Consider the following 24940-nt stretch of genomic DNA (forward strand, 5'->3'; position numbering starts at 1 on the left):
CTCCAGACCTGGGTGTCATCAATATACCGCCCACATCGGGACAGCCTGAATATGGTGGTCACAATCCCGAACTCGGTCCTGACCTCCCTCACATGGTGGCTAGATCACAATGTGGTTTGCGAGGGGATGCCGTTTCACGCCCCACAACCCTCTCTGCACCTGGTCACAGACGCTTCATCTCTGGGTTGGGGCGCCCATCTCAACGAGCACCATACCCAGGGCCTGTGGACTGCACCTCAGCTAGCCCTACACATCAATGTTCGGGAACTGATGGCGGTGCGCCTGGCGTGCCAGGCATTTCTCAATCTCCTACGGGGCCGCTGTGTGTTAGTTCTCACCGACAACACCACGGCCATGTTTTACATCAACAAGCAAGGAGGAGCACGTTCGTCAATTCTATGCCAAGAGGCCATTCGCCTGTGGGACTTCTGCATCGCCCACTCAATCCATCTCACGGCATCGTTCCTCCCTGGAGTCCAGAACACTTTAGCGGACCGACTCAGCAGGTCCTTTCAAACGCACGAGTGGTCTATCCGTCCGGACATCATACATTCCGTCTTCCAGAAGTGGGGGTTTCCCCAGATAGACCTGTTTGCATCTCGAGACAACAGGAAGTGCCACGTGTTCTGCTCCCTGCAGGGTCGAGCCCCAGGCTCCCTCTCGGATGCGTTTCTCCTTCCCTGGAAAGACCACCTGTTTTATGCCTTCCCTCCGTTTCCTCTGGTCCACAAGGTACTGCTCAAATTGCGCAGAGACCAGGCACAGGTGATCCTGATCGCTCCAGCGTGGCCGAGACAACATTGGTACACCACGCTGTTGGAACTCTCGGTTCAGACACCGATCCCGCTTCCGTTGTATCCGGATCTCATCACGCAGAACCACGGCCGGCTGCGTCACCCCGACCTGCAATCACTCCACCTCACGGCGTGGCTGCTCCATGGTTCACCCAGGCAGAGCAACAGTGTTCTCACTCTGTCCAACAGATTCTGCTGAGCAGTAGGAAGCCCTCAACACGGACCACATACTTGGCCAAGTGGAAGCGGTTCTCCTGTTGGTGCGAACAACGAGCCACGTCCCCATTGCACGCACCTATTCCTCTTATTTTGGAATATCTCCTCTCCCTAAAACAGCAAGGGTTGGCGATATCTTCAATTAGAGTTCACCTGGCCGCTATATCGGCCTTCCATCCAGGGGAACTCGCGTCCTCGGTATTCTCTAACCCGATGGTCGTTAGATTCCTCAAGGGCTTAGACCGGATGTACCCACAACAACGTCAGCCCGTTCCGACGTGGGACCTCAACCTGGTTCTCTCCAAGCTCACAGGTCCTCCATTCGAGCCACTGGCCACCTGTTCACTTCTGTACCTGTCCTGGAAGACAGCCTTCCTCGTAGCCATCACCTCAGCAAGGCGCGTTTCTGAACTCAGGGCGCTTACATCCGAGCCCCCTTACACAGTTTTCCATAAGGATAAAGTGCAGCTCCGCCCACATCCTGCCTTTCTCCCTAAGGTGGTTTCTCCATTTCATATCAACCAGGATATATTTCTCCCGGTTTTTCACCCTAAACCACACGCTTCTCGCCAGGATCAACGTTTGCATTCCCTGGACGTACGCAGGGCCCTGGCCTTCTACATTGACCGCACAAGGCCCTTTAGAAAGACGACGCAACTCTTCGTTGCAGTGGCTGACCGAATGAAAGGCTCACCGGTCTCCTCACAACGCCTATCCTCCTGGATTACGTCTTGCATCCGGACTTGCTATGACCTGGCAGGTGTCTCAGCACCGCACCTCACCGCTCACTCCACGAGGGCCCAAGCGTCCTCGACGGCTTTCCTGGCGCAAGTTCCGATCCAGGACATTTGTAGAGCTGCGGTTTGGTCGTCAGTCCACACGTTTACAGAACACTATGCACTAGTGCAGCAGTCCAGGGACGATGCTGCCTTTGGATCAGCGGTTTTGCACACAGCAATGTCTCACTCCGACCCCACCACCTAAGTTGGGCTTGGGAGTCACCTAATGGAATGGATATGAGCAAGCACTCGAAGAAGAAAAGACGGTTACTCACCGTTGTAACTGTTGTTCTTCGAGATGTGTTGCTCATATCCATTCCAAACCCGCCCTCCGTCCCCACTGTCGGAGTAGCCGGCAAGAAGGAACTGAAGGGGCGCCGGGTCGGCTGGGGTATATATTCAGCGCCATGAAGGCGCCACTCTAGGGGGCTCCACAGCCGACCCGCCGGTGTTGCTAGGGTAAAAATCTTCCGACGATCGTGCACGCGGCGCGCGCACACCTAATGGAATGGATATGAGCAACACATCTCGAAGAACAACAGTTACAACGGTGAGTAACCGTCTTTTTTAAGGCCAGAGGGAACCATATGATCATTTGTCTGATGCCCTGCACAGTACAGCCATCACCTAATAATTCCTGTATCAAACCAGTACATTCTGGTTGAGCTAGAGTAGAAAACAATCCAGTTTTGCTTTAAAGACTTCAAGTAATGAAGAATATCTGACAACCCTTGGTAAAATGTTCCAATGGTTAATCACCCGCACTGTTAAAAATGTGCACCTTATTTCTAAACTGAATTTGTCTAGATTCAGCTTTCATGCATTCAATCTTACTATGCTGTTGTCTTGTAGACTAAAGAGCCCTCTACTATCAGAAAACTTCTCCCCATGTCGGCATGTATAGACTGTGATCAAGTCACCTTGTAATCTTCTGATGGATCGGCTAAACAGATGTAGCTTCTTAAGTCTCTCATTATAAAGCATGTTTTCCAGAACTTGAATCAATCATTTAGCTGTTTGCTGAACCCTTCACAATTTCACTACATTTTCTGAAGTGTGGACACTAGAACTCACTAATCCTTATTGCTTCTCAATATCTCCCCTTATTCAGCAAAGATCACATTAGCGGTCTTAGCCACAGCATCACACTGGGAGTTCATGTGCATTTAGTTATCCACTGTGACCCCTAAGTCCTTTCAGAGTTACCGCTTTCCAGTGTACTGGCTTTCCAACCTGTAACTAGGGCCTATATATTTTGTTCTGAGATGTGTGTCCTTGCATTTGGCTGTATGAAAATACACATTGTTCAAACAAATTCAGCTAACCAAGTGATCCAGATCACTCTTTTTATTTACCACTCCACCAATTGTTGAGTCATGTTATCTGGTTACACCTTCCTTTGATGCTGTTGAAGGGGTTGCTGGAATGGGGCTTCTGAGGATTGTGTGACCCACAGAAGCTGTGTCCTTCTCACACCAAAGCTGTCTCCACCCCTCCTACCTTTTTTATTTAAAAAAACCATTTTGGTTCCAAAATGCATCGTCCCCCACAAGATGTTCCTGACGTGGATTCCCTAATTCAGGCCCTCTGAAATCACTTTGAGAAGGGAGAATTGATGTGTAAGCCAAGGAAAATATGTTAACTAACACGTTTTAATTAGCACAATGTTAAACACAATTGTGCCCTTAGCGCAGAGAAAGACAAACTTGTGCTTAACATCATGCTAATTAAAACCATATTTCTAGTGGGGGAACAGATCCATGGAGATCTGTTCATAGCCCAAAGCTGTGTGATATCTTTAGCAATTATCTGGGAAAAGACATACAATCACTGCGGGTAATGTTTGCAGGTGTAACGTAGTACCTGCAATTATTACCCCCCTCCTCCAGGAATAGGGCTGTTACTGTCCCTCCGATCTCTGTTTAGTGTTTCCCTGACCTTCCACTGAGATGTTTACTTCTACTCCTCTAAGCTTTGTGTTGAGAGAGGCTTAAGCTACATGACAAAGTTTTTCTGGCATAGCTATGTCAGCTGCGAGTGTGAGTAAATCACACCCCCGAGTCAACATAGCTACGCGGGCAGAAACCTTGGTGTAAATGTAACGAAGGTGACAGAAAGTGCGTCTGTTGGCATAGCTCTCACCAGTCAAGGAGTTGATGTACCTATGCCAGCAGAACGCTTTCAGTTGACTTATGCTGTCTCTCCATTAGAGGACTCTGCTGTCATCGCTATTCTGGTGTAGCTATGCTGGTAAACCATTTATAACAGTGGTGGGCAACCTGCAGCCCAGGGGCCGCACACGGCCCATGATGGTAATCCGGTGGTGGGCCGCCAGATAATTTGTTTACAATGATCGCCCGCAGGCACGGCCCCCCGCAGCTCCCAGTGGCCGCGATTATGCAGTTTGCAAGGGAGGAGCACACATGATATAAAGCTATGTAGATGGGTAGGGGAAGCCCAGTATTGCACACCTTTGAACCGGGTTCCAAATGCTTGATTTACAAGCATAACATTAATTAATGACTATATTATTTATTAATGCTTATGATTAATGTTTGTACAGTGCTTTGAAGTCAAAGTGCTAAGCATTATTATTCATTATTTACTATCATTATTTATTAATGTCATACAGAGGGTGTCACTTTTTTTTTTTTTATCAGCCCTGGGTGAATAAATAATCCTACCAACAATGGAAAATGGTCCTTCATAAAGGCGCAAGGGCTTATTAATCCCTAAAGGGGCATGTTCTCCTTTCTTGTTTGTTTTAGCTAAGAGCAAAAATAAAAAATATATTTTCATTTTGACAAAGTTACTTTTGTGAGACCAGCTTAACTATAACTTTATCTTGTGACCCATCACAAGTTATCAATACATGTACATTCAAGAACACCGGTAGGCAGGTACCAGGCTAGATACATGGTTATGAGTACAGTGCATCTCCTGACACACTCACTCACTCACTCTCTCTCCAGCAACTCCATTATGTTAGCACCAAACCTGCAGCTGTCCTTAGGGGAGAGAGAAAAAATAGGTCAATGCAACGTCAGATGCTTTTGCTCCCAAATCAAAAGCTACATCCAGTCCTTGCAAAAGTGACTGATCTGGTGCAGCCTGCTAGCCAGTGTAACAGGGTGAACCATTAACTACAGAAAGAAGATCAGAGTGGGCACTTATGGAATCTGAATAACTTTCTGCTCTCAGATCTGCCTGTGATCGGACTCCATGGGAGTTCCATGCTGAACGTTGGAGTTCGGCTTGGCCATGTGGAATTGAGGAGAATTTTGATGTTTGGCTCTCTTTTTGACTTGTTTCTACTTAACTGTGCATGTTTGTTTATTCCCTCTTTTCAATTGACCCCAAGAGAATCAAAACCAAAACCAGCTGAGGCTGTCTTGGCTCGCTGTCTAATTGCTGCTGGACTGGCCTATGGAACATCTGTTCAGATGACTGCAAGGTTGCGGCTAGGCTGCATATATCCAGCTGCAAGGAACAAGCATATCTGCCAGATGTACTTTATGTGGTGCTTAATAATGAAGTGGTTGACAGGGTTGGCATTCAAGGGGTCCCAAGCCAGCTTTGACGTTAAGACCCTATTGAGAGGAATAAGGGAAGGGAAGTCAACCACTTCTTGGTTGTTTCCGAAGCACTTCTTGCATGTACTGTTCCATGCATACATGGGAGCTATAGGGGAGGCTTGCAGGAGGAAATGCCAGGGGAAGGGGGCAACTCTAGCCACTCCTAGATAGATGAGGGAAGGCCTGAGAAGGGAGCTACAACTAGTTGGCATGGAAAATCTTGTGTATTTTATGTTTACATGTAGGAAAGGGTGTGGCAGGTGCATAAACCTGGTGGGAGCCCAGTGCCATTTCAAACTTTTCACAACGTTTTCCTTGCTAACCAGTTTAAATCTGAATGGCTCTCTGGCTCTTCGGCTTGAGCTTTCTTCTCAGAGCTCCCCTCTACCCTGGTCTTAAGGCCCCATCCTGGCCCGTTTCATGTCCTCAGGGATGGAGTGACTCTTGCACCAGTTTCTGGCAGCCGGCTGGGAGATGGGAGGGCCTGGCCTTGCCACATAATTCTGCGGTGTTGTAGCATAATTTTGGTCTAATATGCGAAGTGGTCCACACCCATATTACGTAACACTTTCAATCTTCAAAGCATTGCATAGCCTACAGAATTCCTCTCCGTGCTTTCGGTTTACACCCTCCTCATAATTGCAGACAATTACCATGTCCCCTTTGGTCATTTCTTAGCCAGTCAGATATACTGAGCCATTTCCCTGCAGCTCCCTTTATCATTTTTGTTGTTTTTCTCTGAATTCCCTTCATTTTGGCTGCTACATTATGATCGGGAGGTCCCCTGAAACCAGCTCCTTACCTCTGACTCACCAGCCCTGTGCAGGGTGTGAGTGAGAAAAAGAGGCAAAAAACATCCAGAAAAGTTGTGACTGAGGCCATCAAACTAATTCACTTGAGACCTAGAAGTAGCTCTCTCCCTCGCCCTTTGGTCTTACTAGACTCTCAGTATTTCTGGGTCAGAGCCTTGGATGTTTTATAAAACCTCCAGTACAATGGAGTATGATCCTGCTGGGAGCATTTGGGTGTTACTGTGACATAAGTGATTAATAACAATGTTCAATCACTTTGTGACTTATCCGTGTGTACTCCTGAGTTCCTCTTCTATTGCCGAGGGACGGGAGCACCTTTGGCTATGTGGAGTGCAGGCCTGTTACTGCATATTCATCTAAGGCAGTGGGAAAACACCTGCTAATGTTCTTAATTCAGCTTATTGAGAAAGAGAAGGGGAAAAGAAAATGCACTTTGACGGGATGGGAATCTTTTTCTGTGAGCAGAAAGAAATGTTACTGCTGTAGAAAGAGGAATGTTGAAAAACTGAGAGCAGCACAAATGATCGGGTAGTGGGAGGAATTGATTTATGAGGAGATTTTAAAAGAGTGAAATCTGACTAACTTGGCTAAGCAATGACTTTAGGCGGAAAGACATGATGATAATCTGAAGTACATGAAGGGCGTAACCACTAAGGAGGGAAAAGAATGATTGGGGCGGGCTTAGGGAGCGCCATGAGGAGTAATGGGTTGAAATGAAGAAAGGGACAATATAGGCTGAGTATCATGAAATATTGCCCAGCAATGAGCTCCATCAGATAGTAGAGCAGCCTCTGAAAGGAAGTTCTCGTAGTCCCATCACTGGACTGGAAAATGCATGAAGAATAAACTGTCTTCATTGATGGGGAATAGATTTAGATGATCCGAGAGACTGTTTTCCATCTCTATCTTCTGTGATGATTTGATAGCTCCTGATAAGATAAGATAAGAAGGCCCTGCTGCTTATAGAAGGCTGGAAAATCAGTGCAAGGAGAGGAGAAAAATGTAAGGGCTTGTCTATTCTTACACAGCACTGCAGCAGCGCAACTGTAGTGCTTAGTGAAGATGGTACCTGTGCAGATGGCAGAGCTTCTCCCATCAGGGTAGGTATCTGTCCTGTTGACATAACACTGTCTACACCAGGACTTAGGTTGGCCCTTTGTTGCTCAGGGGTGTGGATTTTCCACATCTCTGAGTGACATAGTTACCAACTTAAATGTGTAGTGTAGACCAGGGCTCAGTGTTCATCCTATAGAACTTCTTCTCCTGGCACTGCTGTGAATTAGGGTACCCATATTAAAGAATGCTCTATTAAATCCATACAAACAGATGTTTTGTATAACACTTGTAGATCCCCAATGTTAAAATGTTTGTTTCCTGTACAGCTTGGGAAGGAAGGCAGTCAGATGGACAATCAAGCAGCCCTCAGAACTCCACCTCCAGCTCCTCTCCCTCTGTTAAGGCTGATAATTCCCTGCCAGGCTTGGGGAAGAAACCATTCCAGAGATCTGACAGACTCCATGCAAGTAAGATATTTATTTTTCTGCACAAAGAGGGTTTTGTTGCTCTGATGGCAGAGTAAAAAGCAGAGCGGAAAATTAAGTAAAAGCTGCAGCTAGTTCCAGGGTTGGAGCAGTTTCTGGCCCATCCTGAAAGCCACTCCTGCTCTTCAGCATGAATTAGGGAAAATAAAACCACCACCCAACTCAGCAACTCTATACACCAAACATGTCCATGCCCAGCTCTTCTCATCAGGAAGCTTTGCTGGCTCTTGTGTTCGCAATCCTCTGTGCAACAGAGGCAGAAAAGGACTTGCATTATTTAGCAGCCTTTTCCTTCTAGCACTTAAGGTGTTTCCGTTACCTTAAAAAGGAAACAAAAATAAACCCCATCCTTCAAGCCCAAGAGTGTTACTTGGTTTCTTGCCAGGTTTTTTAAGTTACGTGTTTCTCAATTCCCCTTTGTTGCTTGTGGTTTGTTTCACAGATGCTTGGAGTTTAAATGAAATCTCACTATTGTCTCTGTAGGCCAGGGGAATAGGGGGAACCATGTGCTCAGCCCCATCACCCCTCACTTCACATGGGCCAAAAAGTCCATCCATTGGTAACAGTTTTTGTTGGATTTGATCTGAATTAGTGGCCTTGAGGTGAAAGGTTCCATCCATATCCCATTCGGGGTCCTCTGCAATTTCTCCATGGCCCCTTAAGATCTTGTATTGTGGCAACCCACACTTAGTAATGTCAAGAGCCAATCAGTAGAGCCCTGCAAATCTCTGGATATCTGCTTTCTATCCACGGACCATATATGCGGATACAAATTTTGTATTCGCCAGGCTCTACCCATCAGTGCTGCTTTGTCAGTCACTCGAACGTTACCTCCCTCACGCAGGAGGGTGCAGCCCTGCTCCCAGTACACAGGTGCACAATCACACAAATCACCATCACAGTTGGCCCTAGCTGACCCCTTTCTTTGCCTCAGCCTGGATGCCCACGACGTCCATGGACGCCATGGAGACTGAAGCACTCCAGGTCAGGGCTGAGATATTTTGGGCCCATGTGAGGGAAGTTTGCTTTTGCTGTACCTGTTCTGGGCATAAGTACCCAGAGCTACTGCACCATCCCAGCACTAAACATTCACTTAATTTAAAATTTGAGGAAAAAAGAATAAGGCAGAGCCGTGTTCATTTATTGTTTGTGGCCAAGCTCCTTGCCAGCACTTTGCCAGTGAGAGATGTGCAGCACAGCCAGCTGGAGAGAGCTGCTCTGTATTCCAGACCCAACGCCATCTGCAGGTCAGGGAAATAGCGCAAACCAAACAGATTGCAAAATCGACACTGGAGTTTTCTAAATGGCCTCTGTGTGTGTGTGTCACCTTTCTCAAATGAAACAAGCTTCCATAGGAGTTCTGCTGTGGGGAGCAATTACCTTAAAATCATCATCCCCACGCGCTGGCAGAACATGGTATGACTGTCTTCATTAGACTTACTATTAATGATACATTTTTAATTGACGTTCACAGAACATAATGGCATATTGCCAACAATGTGTAACAGACAAGCCCAAAGGAAAGAGCATACACTGTACAGATGCTCTCTCCGGTCAGGCTGTTTCTGAAATTACAGTGCTCATGTGAGACTTTCTGTAGCATGGGGATTGGTGCTAGAACTGCAGGACTAGTGGTTAGGACCTTTACCATGTGGGAAAAGGGAAGAAGAGGGAATATTTTTTCATTCTTACTGCTTTGTTTAGCATTGTGGTCTCAACACAAGCAGAGCTGTCTGCTGAAAACTGTGTACGTGATACTGATTTTTTTCTAAATCACTTCTGCTTTTGCTGAGTTCAAAATACGAATGAACCAGCAAGAAATCCAAAGGAAGAAGCTGCCCCGGGCCACAGGATTAAAATAGAAGATTAAAGTACACTTGCTAAAAAAAAATCCTCCTGAGAGAGACTCCTACCCCAGCACAGGGGAGGTTCTGCTATCTCGGTACCATGGGCAGCCTGGAATCCTTGCAGAGTTAGGCAAACCCAGACAAAGCAGAATATTAGGGGTTAATATTTTCCGTGGGAGATGAGAGACCTTCATAGCCTCAAGAATCCCCACATGATGTTTTTAATCATCCCATCACACTCTAACTCCCACGATTCCACGTAATGCTAATCCTTATGGCAGAAGGGTGGATGTTCGTCTGCTCTGCTCCCGACTTAGCCAGGGAGCTTACTGCTCCCTCCCTTCCAGGGGTTGAAAATGAGCCATCAAAACAGCATTATTAATAACGTCATGTAACCGTGAGCTAAGTGAAGAGCAGCTCAGAGGTAGGGGAGCCCTTATTCTTGCCTCAGGTTACACAGACCTCTGTGGTTCTTTGCAGGGCAGCTGAAGAGGACGAAATGTGCTGAAATTGATGTGGAAACACCTGACTCCATCTTAGTGAACACAAATCTGCGGGCGCTGATCAACAAGCACACATTCTCTGTCCTACCCACAGACTGTCAGCAACGGCTGCTGCTGCTGCTCCCAGAGGTGGACAGGCAGGTACGTAGAGGAGGAGCTATGTTTCCAGGTAACAACATGCAGAAACCAGGGATTGTTTGCTTCCTACACAGCAATTGCCAATTCACTGAGATAAGGGCAGTCAAAACTCAAGTTTCAGAACATGCTTGCTGGAAACTGGGATGGCCTTTTTTCATCCGCATACAACACTATTTGGAAAAATACATGGAGTGTTGCTTTCAAGGAAGCATTAGGTCAGGGGTTGGCAACCTTTCAGAAGTGGTGTGCCGAGTCTTCATTTATTCACTCTAATTTAAGGTTCCGTGTGCCAGTAATACATTTTAACCTTTTCAGAAGGTCTCTTTCTATAAGTCTATAATATATAACTAAACTATTGTTGTATGTAAAGTAAATAAGGTTTTTAAAATGTTTAAGAAGCTTCATTTAAAATTAAATTAAAATGCAGAGCCCCCCAGACCGGTGGCCAGGCCCGGGAAGTGTGAGTGCCACTGAAAATCAACTCGCGTGCCACTTTCAGCACCTGTGCCATAGGTTACCTACCCCTGCATTAGGTATTGATGGATACCAGAGGTGATGGGCCTATAGTTTTATCCAATATAGTGAATCCTACATTCCTAATAGTAGTGTGATCAGTGGATTCTGCTGTAGTGGAGTGGACATGCTAGGGGCAGGGAGTGTTGACGGCCAGCTTTTTTTCAAAATCTTTACAATGTGGTCTTATCCCCATAGCAGTTTAGGAGAGATGCCTTACTAGATGGTCTCTAAAACAATTGATATACTTTAGCCCAGTCCCCTTATGGTTTCTGGATGTCTCAATAGTTGTCAAGTTACCACTGTTATACGCTGGGTTTGGTGAAATGAGACATGAGGCTGGATAGGGCTTTAGCCTTGCATAGATGCACAATGCTTTACATAGAAGGGAGAAAGTGTTAATGAATTATTTGTCAACACAGAGGAAGATGCTGTCCCTACTACACAGTCTTTGTTCTAAATTGGAACACAGAACACACAATTTAGAGCTATAGAACATGTGGTGCAGATTTCGTACATTTTGTGGATTACCAATGAAAGAATTCTGTGTTTTAAGAAAGGAGCTGAAAAAGTGAAGAGGATAATTCAATGCATAAGCAGAGGGAGGTAGGCCCATATATATGGAGTAGCAGGTTAAGAAATTATGAAGATAAGTGGGAGAAGGATACAAAGAAGGCATAACGGAAGGTGGTTTAGCAGGTCCATAGGCAGTTGGAGGAGTAGGTGGAAATGAAGTCAGCGATATAAACACGGGCAAAGTTCCACAGAACCTTGATGGTGAAGATGAATACTATTATTTAATATTTTTATGATGGCAGCATGTAGAGGCCTGAACCCCATCTTTCCAGGTATGTTATAAACAAATAACAAAAAGCTTGAACTGATGCACAGTGAAGTGACATGGTCTGAGAAGCAAAAACATGATCATTAGCCTCAGAGTTCTGTAAAGATTGAAGGGGGCTCAGATAAGAAGAGTCCACAGAGGAAGAAGTTGGAATAAGTGAACTGAGCTTTGACCCAGGAATGGATAAAGGTTTTGTGGCAGAATGGAGAGGAAAGAAGGGATTTCAGAGCTGTAGAGATTGAGTTCTCAACATTTTTGATACTGAGGCCCCCATTCCAATTCCAGGATCCTCCCTTCTATCTAGCCATATGAGAAGGGCAGGGTGGTTTCAATATCCTGACAGCTCTAGATTGAGAAAACCCATGATATAGTTATAGGTAGGGTGAAATTTTTCAGCCAAAACTTTTTTCAGTGAAAATTACAGATGATGTGACATTGAAATGTTTCATAGATTCCAAGGCCAAAAAGGACCATTGTTATCATCTAGTCTAGCACAGACCAGGTAATTCCTAGAGCAGATCTTTTTGAAAAACATCAAATTGTGATTTAAAAATTATAAGTGATGGAGACTTCACATGACCCTTTGCAAATTAGTTTTTCATTGACTTGTTCACATGGGGGGTTGGGGATTGAGTGCTTGCTTACATCCATTCCACATTAGGTGTGCACGTGCCATGTGCACAGTTGCTGGAGAGTTTTCCCTCAGTGGTATCCGTCAGGTCAGCTCTAGTGCCCTCAGGTGCTGTTCGCTTATGCACCGGTACAAGAGGCACCGTCGACCCTGCACCCTCTCAGTTCCTTCTGATTGCCCATGATGGTTGCTGGAACAATTCCTCTTACTTCGGCAAGGTGTTTTCAGTGGTTTTCTTCTCTGTATCTTAGTTGATTAGTCTTAGTATAGCTGTAGTGTAAATATTGTAAATAGCACTATTGTAGATAGTTAGAACCCCTTCCCTTACTGTTGAGGGGCTCCCTTCGCCACAGGGGCCACGCCTGCTCTGGTCCCCGGGCTTCAAACCTTGTGCCTCCTCTGGCAAGCCTATGCCCATGAGCGACCCACACTCCAGTTCTCTGAAGTGTCTGGAAGAAAGTCACATGAAAGAGCTCTGTCAAATTTGTCGGGAGTGTAAGCCTCATACAAAGAAGGACAGCGAGATCAGACTGAAGGCTATCCTAATAGAAGCCGTTCGGATTCGGCACCAAACACTGTGGCCCTGGTGCGAAGCGCTCCTCTGGCACAGCATGCATCCTGACACTGTTCTCCATCTCCAGTATCAAGGAAGCATAAAAAGCAGCGCACCAATAGAGGGTGCTCATCGGTGCCTAAGAAAGGCAAGGAAGTGGAGTGTGAAGCGTGTTGGACCACTACTCATCCTGTCCTGTGGTGGCACCATCGACTCCACCCAGAACGTTGAAGTCTGGTGTGGGATCCCCACAGCAAAGCTGGGAAATGATCGCTGTGCCAGTGGGATTGCGGTGCCTTCAACCCTGGAGGCCTTTGCAACGGCCAGGTACTTGTTATTGCTCCCGGTACCGCCAACTCCAATGTAACAACCGCTGGCTCTGACGAGCATGAGCAGGAGAGAGCATGGTGCTCTGAGCTCCTTCCCAGCACCGGGACTTTCAATACCTTCTAGGGCAAGCCGACACTGCTTTCCTTTATGTGGTCATCCCCAGTCCACCACTGGTCCCTGAACCTTCAGCACCAACAGCAGAAGTGAGGGGTACCACTGTCCGTGGTCACCTCGGGAGGACTCATCATCTGAGTCAGACGTGGAGCCCTACACCCAGCTCAAGAGCCACCACCGGTACCCATCCTACATGCTGCCAGACCTCAGTTTGGGTCCCTCTCCTGGTATGTGGCCAGGTGGGCAGTGGCCTATGCATTGGCCATTCTGGAACCCATGGGGGTTTCCCGTTGTACCGGGTCCATCTTCTCACCCATCATACTCAGTTGCTTCTGAGAAAAGGGCTCTGCTCTGCTTAGCACCAGACCCCCAACTCCGATACCAAACTCGATACCGATACACAGGATGTGGGCCCCATGGAGGTAATAGAGGCTGAAGAAGAGGAAAAAGGCCTCCCTCCAGTGCAGGCCTTTTCTTCCTTTTCCCTAGATGAGGCTGTCTTGGAAACGAGCTGCTCACTGCTACAAGATGATTTTAGAGCCCATCAGGAGCGTCTGAAGTGGATAGCAGCCAACCTGGGGCTAGAGATTGAGGAGCTCAAGAAATTGTCCCACAGCCTCATTGATATTCTGGCTGCAACAGCACCATCTAAGGTGGTCCTACCTATTAACAAAGCAGTAATGGGTCCAGTCAAAGCCCTCTGGCAGACCCCATCTTCTCTGCTCCCCACTTCGAAGAGGGCAGAGAAGAAATATTATGTGCCCGCCAAGAGGTATGAGTACCTATACTCTGACCTCCCTCCTGGGTCCCTAGTTGTATCAGCAGCCAATGAGAGGGATAGACAAGGCCAACCATGTGCTACCCCCACACAGAAAGATGCAAAAAAAACGTAATCTGTTTGGGAGGAAAGTTTATTCAACAACTGGTCTTCAGCTACGTATCGCAAACTAACAAGCCCTGCTGGAGAGAGATGATTACAACTTGTGGGACTCCTTGTCCAAATTTAAAGACTGCGTGCCTCAGGACTCAAGGCAGGAATTCTCTGCCTTATTAAAGGAGGGAAAAATATGTTGCCAGAGCCTCCCTCCAGGCAGCACTGGATGCAGCTGATGCGGTGGCCAGGACAATGGCCTCAGCAGTGTCCATGAGGCAATGCTCTTGGCTACAGTCCTCCAGGCTACCTCAGGAGATCCAAAGTCAATCCAGGACCTCCCTTTCAAAGGCTCCTCGTTGTTTTTGGAGCAAGCAGACACAAGACTCCACAGCCTGAAGGACGCAAGAGCTACTCTCAGGTCCCTGGGCCTCTGTGCGCCGTCCACTTCAGGCCTCAACAGCTGGCCTGCTTCTTGGCTCCACCACCGACACAGGGACCTGTTTAAATGAAAGGGCAGAGGTTACAAGCATCAACTGCTCCCATTCACCTCAACCTTGCTGCCGGGGTTACATAGGTACTCCAATGGCCCCTGCAGGCATTTTGAAGGTGTGCCTGAGTGCACTGTAGCAGTTCCCATCTCGGATTCTGCACCTCCTTTGTTTTTGGACCAACTTTCCCACTTCAACTCAGCATGGTCCCACATCACATTGGACTGCTGGGTGCTAAATACAGTGGTGGACAGTTATACCCTTCAGTTTTCCTCCATCCCTGCCTCCCACTCCCCATTCCTGTCCCTCTTCAGGGACCCTTCTCACGAGCAACTGCTAGCCCAGGAGGTGCATACCCTCCTTTGGGTGGAGGCTGTGGAACAGATACCTCAAAGTTTGAGAGGGAAGGCTTTTTTTTACTCCTGATGTTTCCTAATCCCAAAGGCCAAGGGATCCTGCCCCATCCTGGACCTGCGTTGGCTTGACAGTTATCTCAAGAAACTGAAGATCTGCATGGTCTCCATCATCCAGGGGATCCAGGGGACTGATGTGCTGCTGTCGACTTGAAGGGCACTTTACTTTCACATTTCTGTCTTAAGAACAGCCATACTGGGTCAGACCAAAGGTCCATCTAGTCCAGTATCCTGTCTTCCGACAGTGGCCAATGCCAGGTGCCCCAGAGGGAATGAACAGAACAGGTAATCATCAAGTGATCCATCCCCTGTTGCCTATGCCCAGTTTCTGGCAAACAAAGGCTAGGGACACCATCCCTGCCCATCCTGGCTAACAGTCATTGATGGACCTATCCTCCATGAATGTATCTAGTTTTTTTTTTGAACCCTGTTATAGTCTTGGCCTTCACAACATCCTCTGGCAAAGAGTTCCACAGGTTGACTGTGCGTTGTGTGAAGAAATACTTCCTTTTGTTTCTTTTAAACCTGCTGCCACTGAAGATTTCTCAGGTTTATTGTAAACCAGACTCATTATCAATTTGCAGATTTCCCTTTTGGCCTGTCTACAGCCCCACAGTTTTTTACAAAATGCATAGCAGTGGTAGCTGCCTTCCTCAGAAGGTGAGGCGTTCAAGTCTACCTGTACCTCAATGACTAGTTGATCAAGAGTCGTTCCGAGGCTCAAGTAAAGAACAGCTTCAGCCTGGTCCAAGTCACCTTACAAGCACTGGGCCAGTTGGTAAACGAACAAAAGTCGACTCTCATTCCAGTTCAGAGAACAGAGTTTATCAGGACAGTACTCGACTCAACCCAGGCCAGAGCTTTCCTTCCAGAGGCGTTATTCCAGGCTACGTTGGACTTCATAGCCAAGGTCATGGCTCACCCAATCACAACAGCCCATGTTTGCCTCAAATTACTGGAACACATGGCTGCATGCATTTACGTGGTCCAGCACACAAGGCAGCACCTCAGGCCCCTGCAGACATGGTTAGCTTCAGTGTACTTTCCGAACAGACATCACTTGGAATTGGTGCTTACTGTTCTGGCCCCAGTCCTTGCCTCCCTTGACTGGTGGAAGGACCCCCCCGGTCGGTAATGGTGTGCATTCCCTTTGTCATCCCCCAGCCATCAGTGTCACTAGTGTCAGACACTTCAGACCTAGGTTGGAGAGCCCACCTCGATCGCCTCAGGACTCAGGCCTTGTGATCCCGGAAAGAGCTCTCCCTGCACATAAACATCAGGGAGCTCAGAATGGTCCACTTGGGTTGCCAACTGTTCCTTCCCCAGATCACAGGCAAGGTAATACAAGTGCTGGCAGACAACACCACAGCCACGTTCTACATCAACAAGCAGGGAGGAGCGCGCTCCTCCGCCCTGTGTCAGGAGGGACTTCTGCGTGAAGCACTTTGTCCACCTCCTTGGCTTCACATCTTCCAGGAGCCTGGAACACCCTGGCAGATCACCTCAGCAGATCTTTCTCCTCTCACCACGAGTGGTACCTTTACCCAGAGGTCAGCAGGTTCATCTTCTAAAGGAGGGGATCTCCCCATGTAGACTGTTTACAACCAACCAGAACTGGAAATGCCTTCCATTTTGCTCACTGTGCGGGCACAGCCCTGGCTCCCTTTCTGACACCTTCCTGCTTCCATGGACAGAGCTCCTATTCTATACATTTCGTCCAGTTCCTCTGGTTCACAAGGTACTTCTGAAAATCAAGCGGGACGAGGTGAGAGTTATTCACATAGCCCCAGTATGGCAGTGCCAACACTGGATTGGCACGCTGCTAGACTTATCAGTAGCACCCTGCTACCGCTACCCATACCACTCCCACTCTGCCCAGACCTGATTTTGCAAGACCATGGCCATTTACTCCATCCGTCCCTTCACCTGACTGCATGGAAGTTACGTGGCTGAACCCAGAGGTGCAAGCCTGTTCAGCACAATTTGGACAGGTCTTGTTGGGTAGTAGGAAGGCGTCCACTAAGGCTACCTATCTTGCTAAGTGGAAGTGTTTCTCAATATGGTCATCCCAACCAGGCTTTTCTCTGACTCGATCTTCCATTCAGTCTATTCTGGACTATTTGCTCCATCTGAAACAACAAGGTCTGGCCCTCACATCTATCAAGGTGCATCTAGTAGCAGTTTCGGCCTTCCACCTGCCAGTGGGCAGTAGGTCAGTTTTCTCTTACGAGATGACACTTTGCTTTCTTAAGGGATTGGAGACACTTTACCCTCAAGTTCACGATCCAGTCCCCCAATAGGACTTAAACCTGGTCCTATTGAAACTCAGACCTTCCCTTTGAGCTGCTAGCATCGTGCCTTCTGCTGCTTCTCACCTGGAAGATCACCTTTCTGGTAGCGATTACTTCAGCCAGAAGAGTCTCTGAAATCAGGGCCCTTATGGCAGAACCCCCGTACATGGTGTTCTTTAAGGACAAGGTCCAACTGCATCCCCATCCGGCCTTCCCGCCAAAGGTGGTTTTGCAGTTCGATAGCAACCAGGCCATTTTCATGTAAGTCTTCTTCCCAAAGCCTCACAAGAATTCAGAAGAGCGGCAACTTCACTCATTGGATGTTAGGTGTGCCTTCACCTTCTACATCAAGAGGACTAAACCATTCTGCAGATCCATGCAACTCTTTGTGGCAATAGCGGAGAGGATGAAAGGCCTATTGGTTTCAGCCCAGAGAATCTCATCCTGGATAAACTCTTGTAATTGGGCATGCTGTAAGCAGGCAAACATCCCACCTCTGGCCATCTTGACCATGGGAGCTCAGGCCTCTTCAGCAGCATGTCTGGCACAAGTTCTGATCCAAGACATCTTCAGGGCCACATCCTGGTCATCAGTGCATACCTTCTCCACTTCGCCATCACCCAACAGACTTAAGACAACACCAGATTCAGGAGAACCAGTGTTGCAGTCCACATGTCCATGAATTGTGAGCCCACCTCCTTGGGTACTGCTTGTGAGTCACCTAATGTGGAATAACAACAAGGAGTCTGGTGGCACCTTAAAGACTAACAGATTTATTTGGGCATAAGCTTTCGTGAGTAAAAACCTCACTTCTTCGGATGCATAGAGTGAAAGTTACAGATGCAGGCATTATATACTGACACATGGAGAGCAGGGAGTTACTTCACAAGTGACAATGGGGTGGTACTGCATGGGGTGGTACTGCAAGTCATTTGTGAGGCTGTACTTGCTGGTTATATATGCCAAGTCAGGGCATGGGGTGGTACTGCAAGTCATTTGTGAGGCTGTACTTGCTGGTTATATATGCCAAGCTCAACCAGCCCTGTAGGCAGCGCATATGTAGTCTTGTGTGTCGTACCATGAACGCTGTGGCTGCCATGTGTCCTAGCAGTTGCAGGACAGTCTGAGCTGGTATTTGGGGGCTGACTCTTACCTCTGAGGTAAGGTCTGTCAGAGTTGTGAATCTGTTCAAGGGCAGGGATGCCTTGGCTTCTATGGCATCAAGATGTGCCCCGATGAAGTCCAGATGTTGGATAGTGATTAGAGTGGATTTTCATTTGTTTATCTGTAGCCCTAGATCCCTGAATAGTGTGATTGTTGTCTGGACTGTGCCCGGTGCTTCTTGTTGAGTTGGGCAATTGTCCAGGTAAGGGAAGTTCATTATTCCCTGTTTGCATAGATGTGCGCTACTACCGCTAGAGTTTTGGAGAAAACTCTTAGTGCAGTGGATAGGCTGAATGGTGGTACACTGTACTGGAAATGTTTGTGTCCTACTGTGAAATGCAGGAATTTCCTGTGAGTGGGGTGTATGGTAATATGAAAATAAGCATCTTCGTGGTCAAGGGCTGAAAACCAGTCCTCCTTTTGCAGTATCGTACTCAGTGTGACCATCTTGAACTTTTGAGAGTGTGTGGATGTACTCACACGCAGTCCTGACATAGACAGTAAGTGTGAGAAGTGACAGAAAAGTGTCACTACATTTAAACAAAAACCAAGGGTTGGGTCAGTGTTCTAATGGCAGCAGTGCAATATAGGATATATTTGTGTCTTGAGGTTCCCAGGCTAACAAACATCTCAGGTTTCTCCCCAAAGACTCCATTTAGCAGAAGCAAGATCCTGACAGAGCTGTGACCAGCTCTCTCCATCTGAAAAGATGAGTTGGTCCGACACATAGCTTTGAAGGGCGGGAGAAATTAAACAGAAAATTAGGGTGAAGGATGTTCTCTCACAATCTGAAAGTAGCACCTGATAAACACTATAGCAAGTAAAAGCTCCCTCACATTGCAGAATCCAGAAATTCCAGTCCAGTCTCAGTTAAAAGCATTTTATTTGCTGTGTCATATCATCAGTCCATAGAGGGCTAGTACTGCACAGCAAGTGCTACTCTGGTTTCATTACAAGAGGGAGGTAATGGTTCCCAGCTATTGTGACATATCACTAGTACTGGTACTTTAGTTTTCTGTAACTGGTACTCTCTAGGCTCCACTCCCTGCCTTATTGATGAGCCTCTGTGTTGGGCTGTTCTCTTCCCCCATGGAGCGTGAGCTCTTCCAAAGTCTACCTCTCACTCACAAGTCAACGCGGCAGGTTAGATCATGCACAACTGAGTGGGACACAGTAGGCACATATTAGTCAGGCTGTGGAAACATGGTACCATGTCCTTACTCAGCCCCTGTGACGTTCCCCTGGTGTTATGTGGACCGGTGATCTGCTAGGTCACTCCAAACCTTGACTCTAGGAGCCAGACTTACCCTGCTCTGCTGTGAGAACCCCCACTCCTGGGCTGTTCACGCACAGCCTCTGGCATGTAAGTTGCTCCTTGGATTGTGCAACCGAATGACACAAGCCAATACCTCCGGTCCCAGACACAATCCTAGGAACCTCCATCTTGCAGTATCCAGTTATGCCCACTGGACACTGCAAACTTATATGAGCTCATCAATTTAACAAAGAAATTGATATGCACCAGGCTTCTTATCCCAAGGGGAGTCTCTGACATGCTTCAAACCAAACACATTGCTTCAGGGAGAATAAACAAACAGATTTCTTAACTATAAAGATAGATATTAAGTCAGAGTGGTTACCAAAATAAAATAAAATAAAATATAAGCACACAGTCTAAACTCTCAACCCCATTAGACTGGGCAACATCTAGATTAAACAGTTTTTCTCACCCGACTGGATATTGCAGTGCTTAATATACAGATTTGTTTCTTAAACCTGGGCCAATCTCCTCTGTTGGAGGCTTGTCTTCTTCTCAGTGTCTTAGTTGCTAGCAGCGAAGGTGGGGGCAGGAGAAGGAGGGCACTGTATGTGTCCATTCTGTCTCTTTTATACCCTCAGTCCATGTGCTTGGGGAGCACAAGTCCAGGCATGTCTAGGGGCATTGCTGAGTCTCTCCAAGCAAGGCTGAGCAATTCCCCCGGGGTGGCCTCATGCAGGTGAATCATTGCATTGTAGCTCCCTTGCTGGACAATGATTGCTGATGGGTTGTTTGACATCCCGCCCGGGCATTGGTTACTTTCCTTGCTGTTGTCTCTGGGGAGCTAATATCTGGCTGATTCCCCAACTTACAGCATGTTTTAGTGACAACCATACAACACAATTCTCATAACTTCATATGCATTAATGAGACATATATATGGATAGAGAAATGACTTTCAGCATGATACCTTACAATGCATGCTTTATATGTAAGATCACGATTATATGAAAATGAGGAATATGGGGTTACAGTACGCTCCCCCCAGGTATAGAATGTCACAGCCCCTTCCTTGGAATGTGGCTGAATGCTGTTCTGGGCCAGCAGGGAATGTCAAATTCAACATGGCAAAACCTGAACTCCTCCTTTTTCCTTCGCCATCACTATTAACCACAGCAAATCTAGTGTCACCTTTCAGTCCCCTGCTTCCTCTAGCAGCCAGACTGTAACTAGAACTGTGTGAATAGCTGATTTTTTTGTTTGCTGACAATTCTGAAAAATCTTAAAAAAAAAAAAAAAAAGTAGTGGTTTGGGGTCAAATGAAACATTTCGTTTCAATTTTGAGCATTATTACTAATTTAAAACAAAATTAAATTGAAGAAAAATACAATAATTGAAACATTTCATGTTGAAAATATGAAAAGAAAATGTTTCAAGTTAAAAAAGCAAAACAAAACAAAAAAACAGTTACTGACCTTCTGTAACTACTGTTTTTCGAGATGTGTTGCTCATTCCACGCTAGGTGTGCACATACTGGATGCATCATTGCTGGAGATTTTGCCCTCAGTGGTATCCGTCAGGTCGGCTCTAGCGCCCTTTGATGTCATGTGCTTACACGCCAGTATAACGGGGCCACCGGCCTCACACCCTCTCCTTTCCTTCTTGCCAGCTTTCTCCGACAGAGGGGTAGGTAGGTGGATCGTGGAATGGACATGAGCAACACATCTCGAAGAACAACAGTTATGGATTGTCAGTAACTGTTTTTCCTTCTTCGAGTGCTTGGTGATGTCCATTCCACATTAGTATCAGGGGGGTAGCCGTGTTAGTCTGTATCTACAAAAACAACAAGGAGTCTGGTGGCACCTTAAAGACTAACAGATTTATTTGGGCCTAAGCTTTCGTGAGTAAAAACCTCACTTCTTCGGATGCATAGAGTGAAAGTTACAGATGCAGGCATTATATACTGACGCATGGAGAGCAGGGAGTTACTTCACTTGTGACTTGCTTGGCATATATAACCAGCAATATATATAACTACATATGCGCTGCCTACAGGGCTGGTTGAGCTTGGCATATATAACCAGCAAGTACAGCCTCACAAATGACTTGCAGTACCACCCCATGCCCTGACTTGGCATATATAACCAGCAAGTACAGCCTCTACTATAGGACTCTACACTGGTGGACAAGACCAGAAAATGTATGCATGGGTATCCCATTCCAACAGGAACCCCCACCAATAGTAATCACGACTGATAGGTTGGGGTGCCCACATGTGTCAGCACACGGTCCAAGGCAAATGGTCTCTTGTGGAGACTCAGTTACACATCAACCTACTAGAGCTATGCGCGGACCGCAATGCTTGCAGACACTGCCTATCTCACATAAAGAACTAATCCATTCGCATAATGACTAACATTGCCTGTATGTTTTACATCAGTCACCAAGGGGGCGCTCAGTCTCACTCACTCTGCACTAAAGCCATGAAACTGTGGAACTGGTGCATACACCACAACATAACCATTTCGGCCTCCTATTTTCCTGGCTGTCAGAACGCGACAGCAGACATGCTAAACAGGTACTTCTCTCGAGACCACAAGTGGGAAATGAACGAAGGAGTCCTGCTATCCATATTCTGCCGGTGGGGCACTCCCCTCATTGACTTGTTCATTTCCCCAATGAACCACAAATGCGCAATGTTCTGCTTGAGAGCACGGATGGGAGCAGAATCACTGGGAACGCCTTCCTCATCACATGGGATGTAAACTCATGTACGTGTTCCCACCAATTCCCCTGATATCACACGTGATACACAAGATACGACTAGACAAGGCGAAAGTCATCCTCATAGTCCTGACGTGGCCCAGGCAAGCATAGTACCCTTACTTGATCTCTCTCACCATCTCAATGTGTCGTCTCAGAACAACGGTCGCACTCTTCACCCAAATCTGGAGAAACCCCACATTCAAGCGTGGCTCCTGTATGGTTATAAAATAAAAAATAAAAATAAATTAATGGAGATATCCCATCTCCTAGAACTGGAAGGGACCTTGAAAGGTCATCAAGTCCAGCCCCCTGCCTTCACTAGCAGGACCAAGTACTGATTTTGCCCCAGATCCCTAAGTGGCCCCCTCAAGGATTGAACTCACAACCCTGGGTTTAGCAGGCCAATGCTAAACCACTGAGCTATCCCTCCCCCCAATCATGGAGAGGGTTCCATCATGGAGAACTAGCCTGCTTGGAACAAGTTCAACACGTATTACTAAACAGCAGGAAAGTGACCACAGGTAATACTTACCTTCCAAAATGGAAGAGATTTCCTCCTGGTGTCAAGAAAAAAAATTGACGGCCTCCACAACACCGATACCATTAGTGTTGGAATGCCCACTGGAACTGAAACGCTCGGGTTTACCAACGAGCTTCATCAAAGTCCATCTCGCAGCCATCACAGTATTCCATCCTGAGATTGACAGGACCTCGATCTTCACGCACTCCATTACTAAACGCTTCTTTGTGGGTCTCCACAACATTTACCCAGAGGTTCGCCAACCTACTCAGGCCTGGGACCTCAATCTGCTATGGAAATGCCTTGCCAGACCACCATTTGAACCCCTAGCCACCTGTTCCCTCCTACATTCATTCATGAAAGTGGCCTTTCTGGTCACTATTACTTCTGCCAGACAAGTGAGATTGGGCTCTCATGGCCGATCCTCCCTATAAAATATTCTCCGAAGACAAGGTCACACCCAAAATTTCTACTGAAAGTAACATCACCCTTTCATATGAACCAACCAATCCATCTTCCCACGTTCTATCCCAAGCCTCACAAGACTCCAGTCAAGACCATCTTGACTACTAGTTTAGTATAATAAAATGCCCAGGGTACAGTGCCCCAACTTCGTTTGTTAGTAAACTTGTTTTATCTTCCTTCAAATGGGAACTGTGCCCTTTTGGTTACAGCTTGGAAAGACTGTCTAGTTTCACTGTAACCTCACAAAGCGCCTCTGCTGAAATGCTGTTTTGTAACTTCCTCCAGCAGTACTTACAATCAATATCCCTCTGACTTCTAGAGTAACAAATTAGCAGGTCTTTTCTTCCTCTTTCTCCAGCTCCAAAAGCACAACAACACTGGGACTACATTGGGGAATACCCTTTAGACCTCTTTGCATAGAAAGCCATAGGGGCCCTGCACTGTAAACTGCAGGCTAACCTAAAAATTCTACCTTTGAAGTGTTCAGTGTGCAAAGAATATTAGGCAGGGAGGCTGCTGGGATGATTTTTTGTAGATTAAAAACCTGGGCTCACTTAGGCTCTTTAGAATTTGTGCCCTAGCAAACAATGCACATTTTCCTGTTGGCAATAGGGTGACCAGACAGCAAATGTGAAAGATCGGGACAGGAGGTGGGGGGTAATAGGAGCCTATATAAGAAAAAGACCCACAAATTGGGACTGTCCCTATAAAATCGGGACATCTGGTCACCCTAGTTGGCAACCCCGCTAGAAAGTCACAGATTCCTCCCCCCGCATTCCTTTTCTTCCTGCTATGTGATCTTGTTTTACCAAAGCTCTAGCTTGTGCAACCTAGTTCACGCTACGTGCCAAGTCACTGGGCTGAATCAGACTTTGATTGGGAAAGAGTTCTGAGTAGTTGAATAAATGTTGTCTGACCCCGATGGTGGATTTTAGATTTCCGATAATACTGTGGTAATTTTCTTAGAACTACCCACCACTCTCAGTGCTATTTTGCTCCTCAGAGAATTTGTAGGCTCTATAATAATAATAATAATAATATAATTAATGGAGAGATCCCATCTCCTAGAACTGGAAGGGACCTTGAAAGGTCATTGAGTCCAGCCCCCTGCCTTCACTAGCAGGACCAAGTACTGATTTTGCCCCAGATCCCCAAGTGGCCAGGATTGAACTCACAACCCTGGGTTTAGCAGGCCAAGGCTCAAACCACTGAGCTATCCCTCCCCCCTCTATAAACTGGAGAAGGAAAGTTGCTTAAACTAGAAAACTGGAGAAGGGAAGAGGTAAAGACATAGATGTGCCAAATCTGCATGGTCACACACTTGTTTTCCATGTGTTTGGCTGAGATCCAGTGGATGGTGTGGGTGTTGGTGCAGAAAATCAAAATACTATCTAATGGGCTCGTAGACAGCAGAAAGGCACATACCAAAAGTGTGCTTTACCAGACATGACCCGAGGTCTACCCTGCCCTCCAACTGGCCTCCAGCAATTGCCGGTACCTGATGCTGAGAG

General features: G+C 46.8%; 1 protein-coding gene across 24 annotated transcripts in view; it reads left to right on the forward strand.

Annotated features, from left to right (window-relative positions):
• ASXL2 (ASXL transcriptional regulator 2) overlaps positions 1–24940 on the forward strand; it is a 244375-nt gene that overhangs the window by 198599 nt on the left and 20836 nt on the right. For all 24 annotated transcript variants that reach the window (XM_065590048.1, XM_065590057.1, XM_065590059.1 and 21 more), the window contains 2 exons: positions 7559–7699; positions 10045–10208. In XM_065590048.1, the coding sequence (XP_065446120.1) occupies positions 7559–7699; positions 10045–10208 (305 nt within the window). The remainder of the gene's footprint in view (positions 1–7558; positions 7700–10044; positions 10209–24940) is intronic.

Source organism: Chrysemys picta, chromosome 3, assembly GCF_011386835.1.
Source record: "Chrysemys picta bellii isolate R12L10 chromosome 3, ASM1138683v2, whole genome shotgun sequence".
Taxonomy (NCBI): Eukaryota; Metazoa; Chordata; order Testudines; family Emydidae; genus Chrysemys; species Chrysemys picta.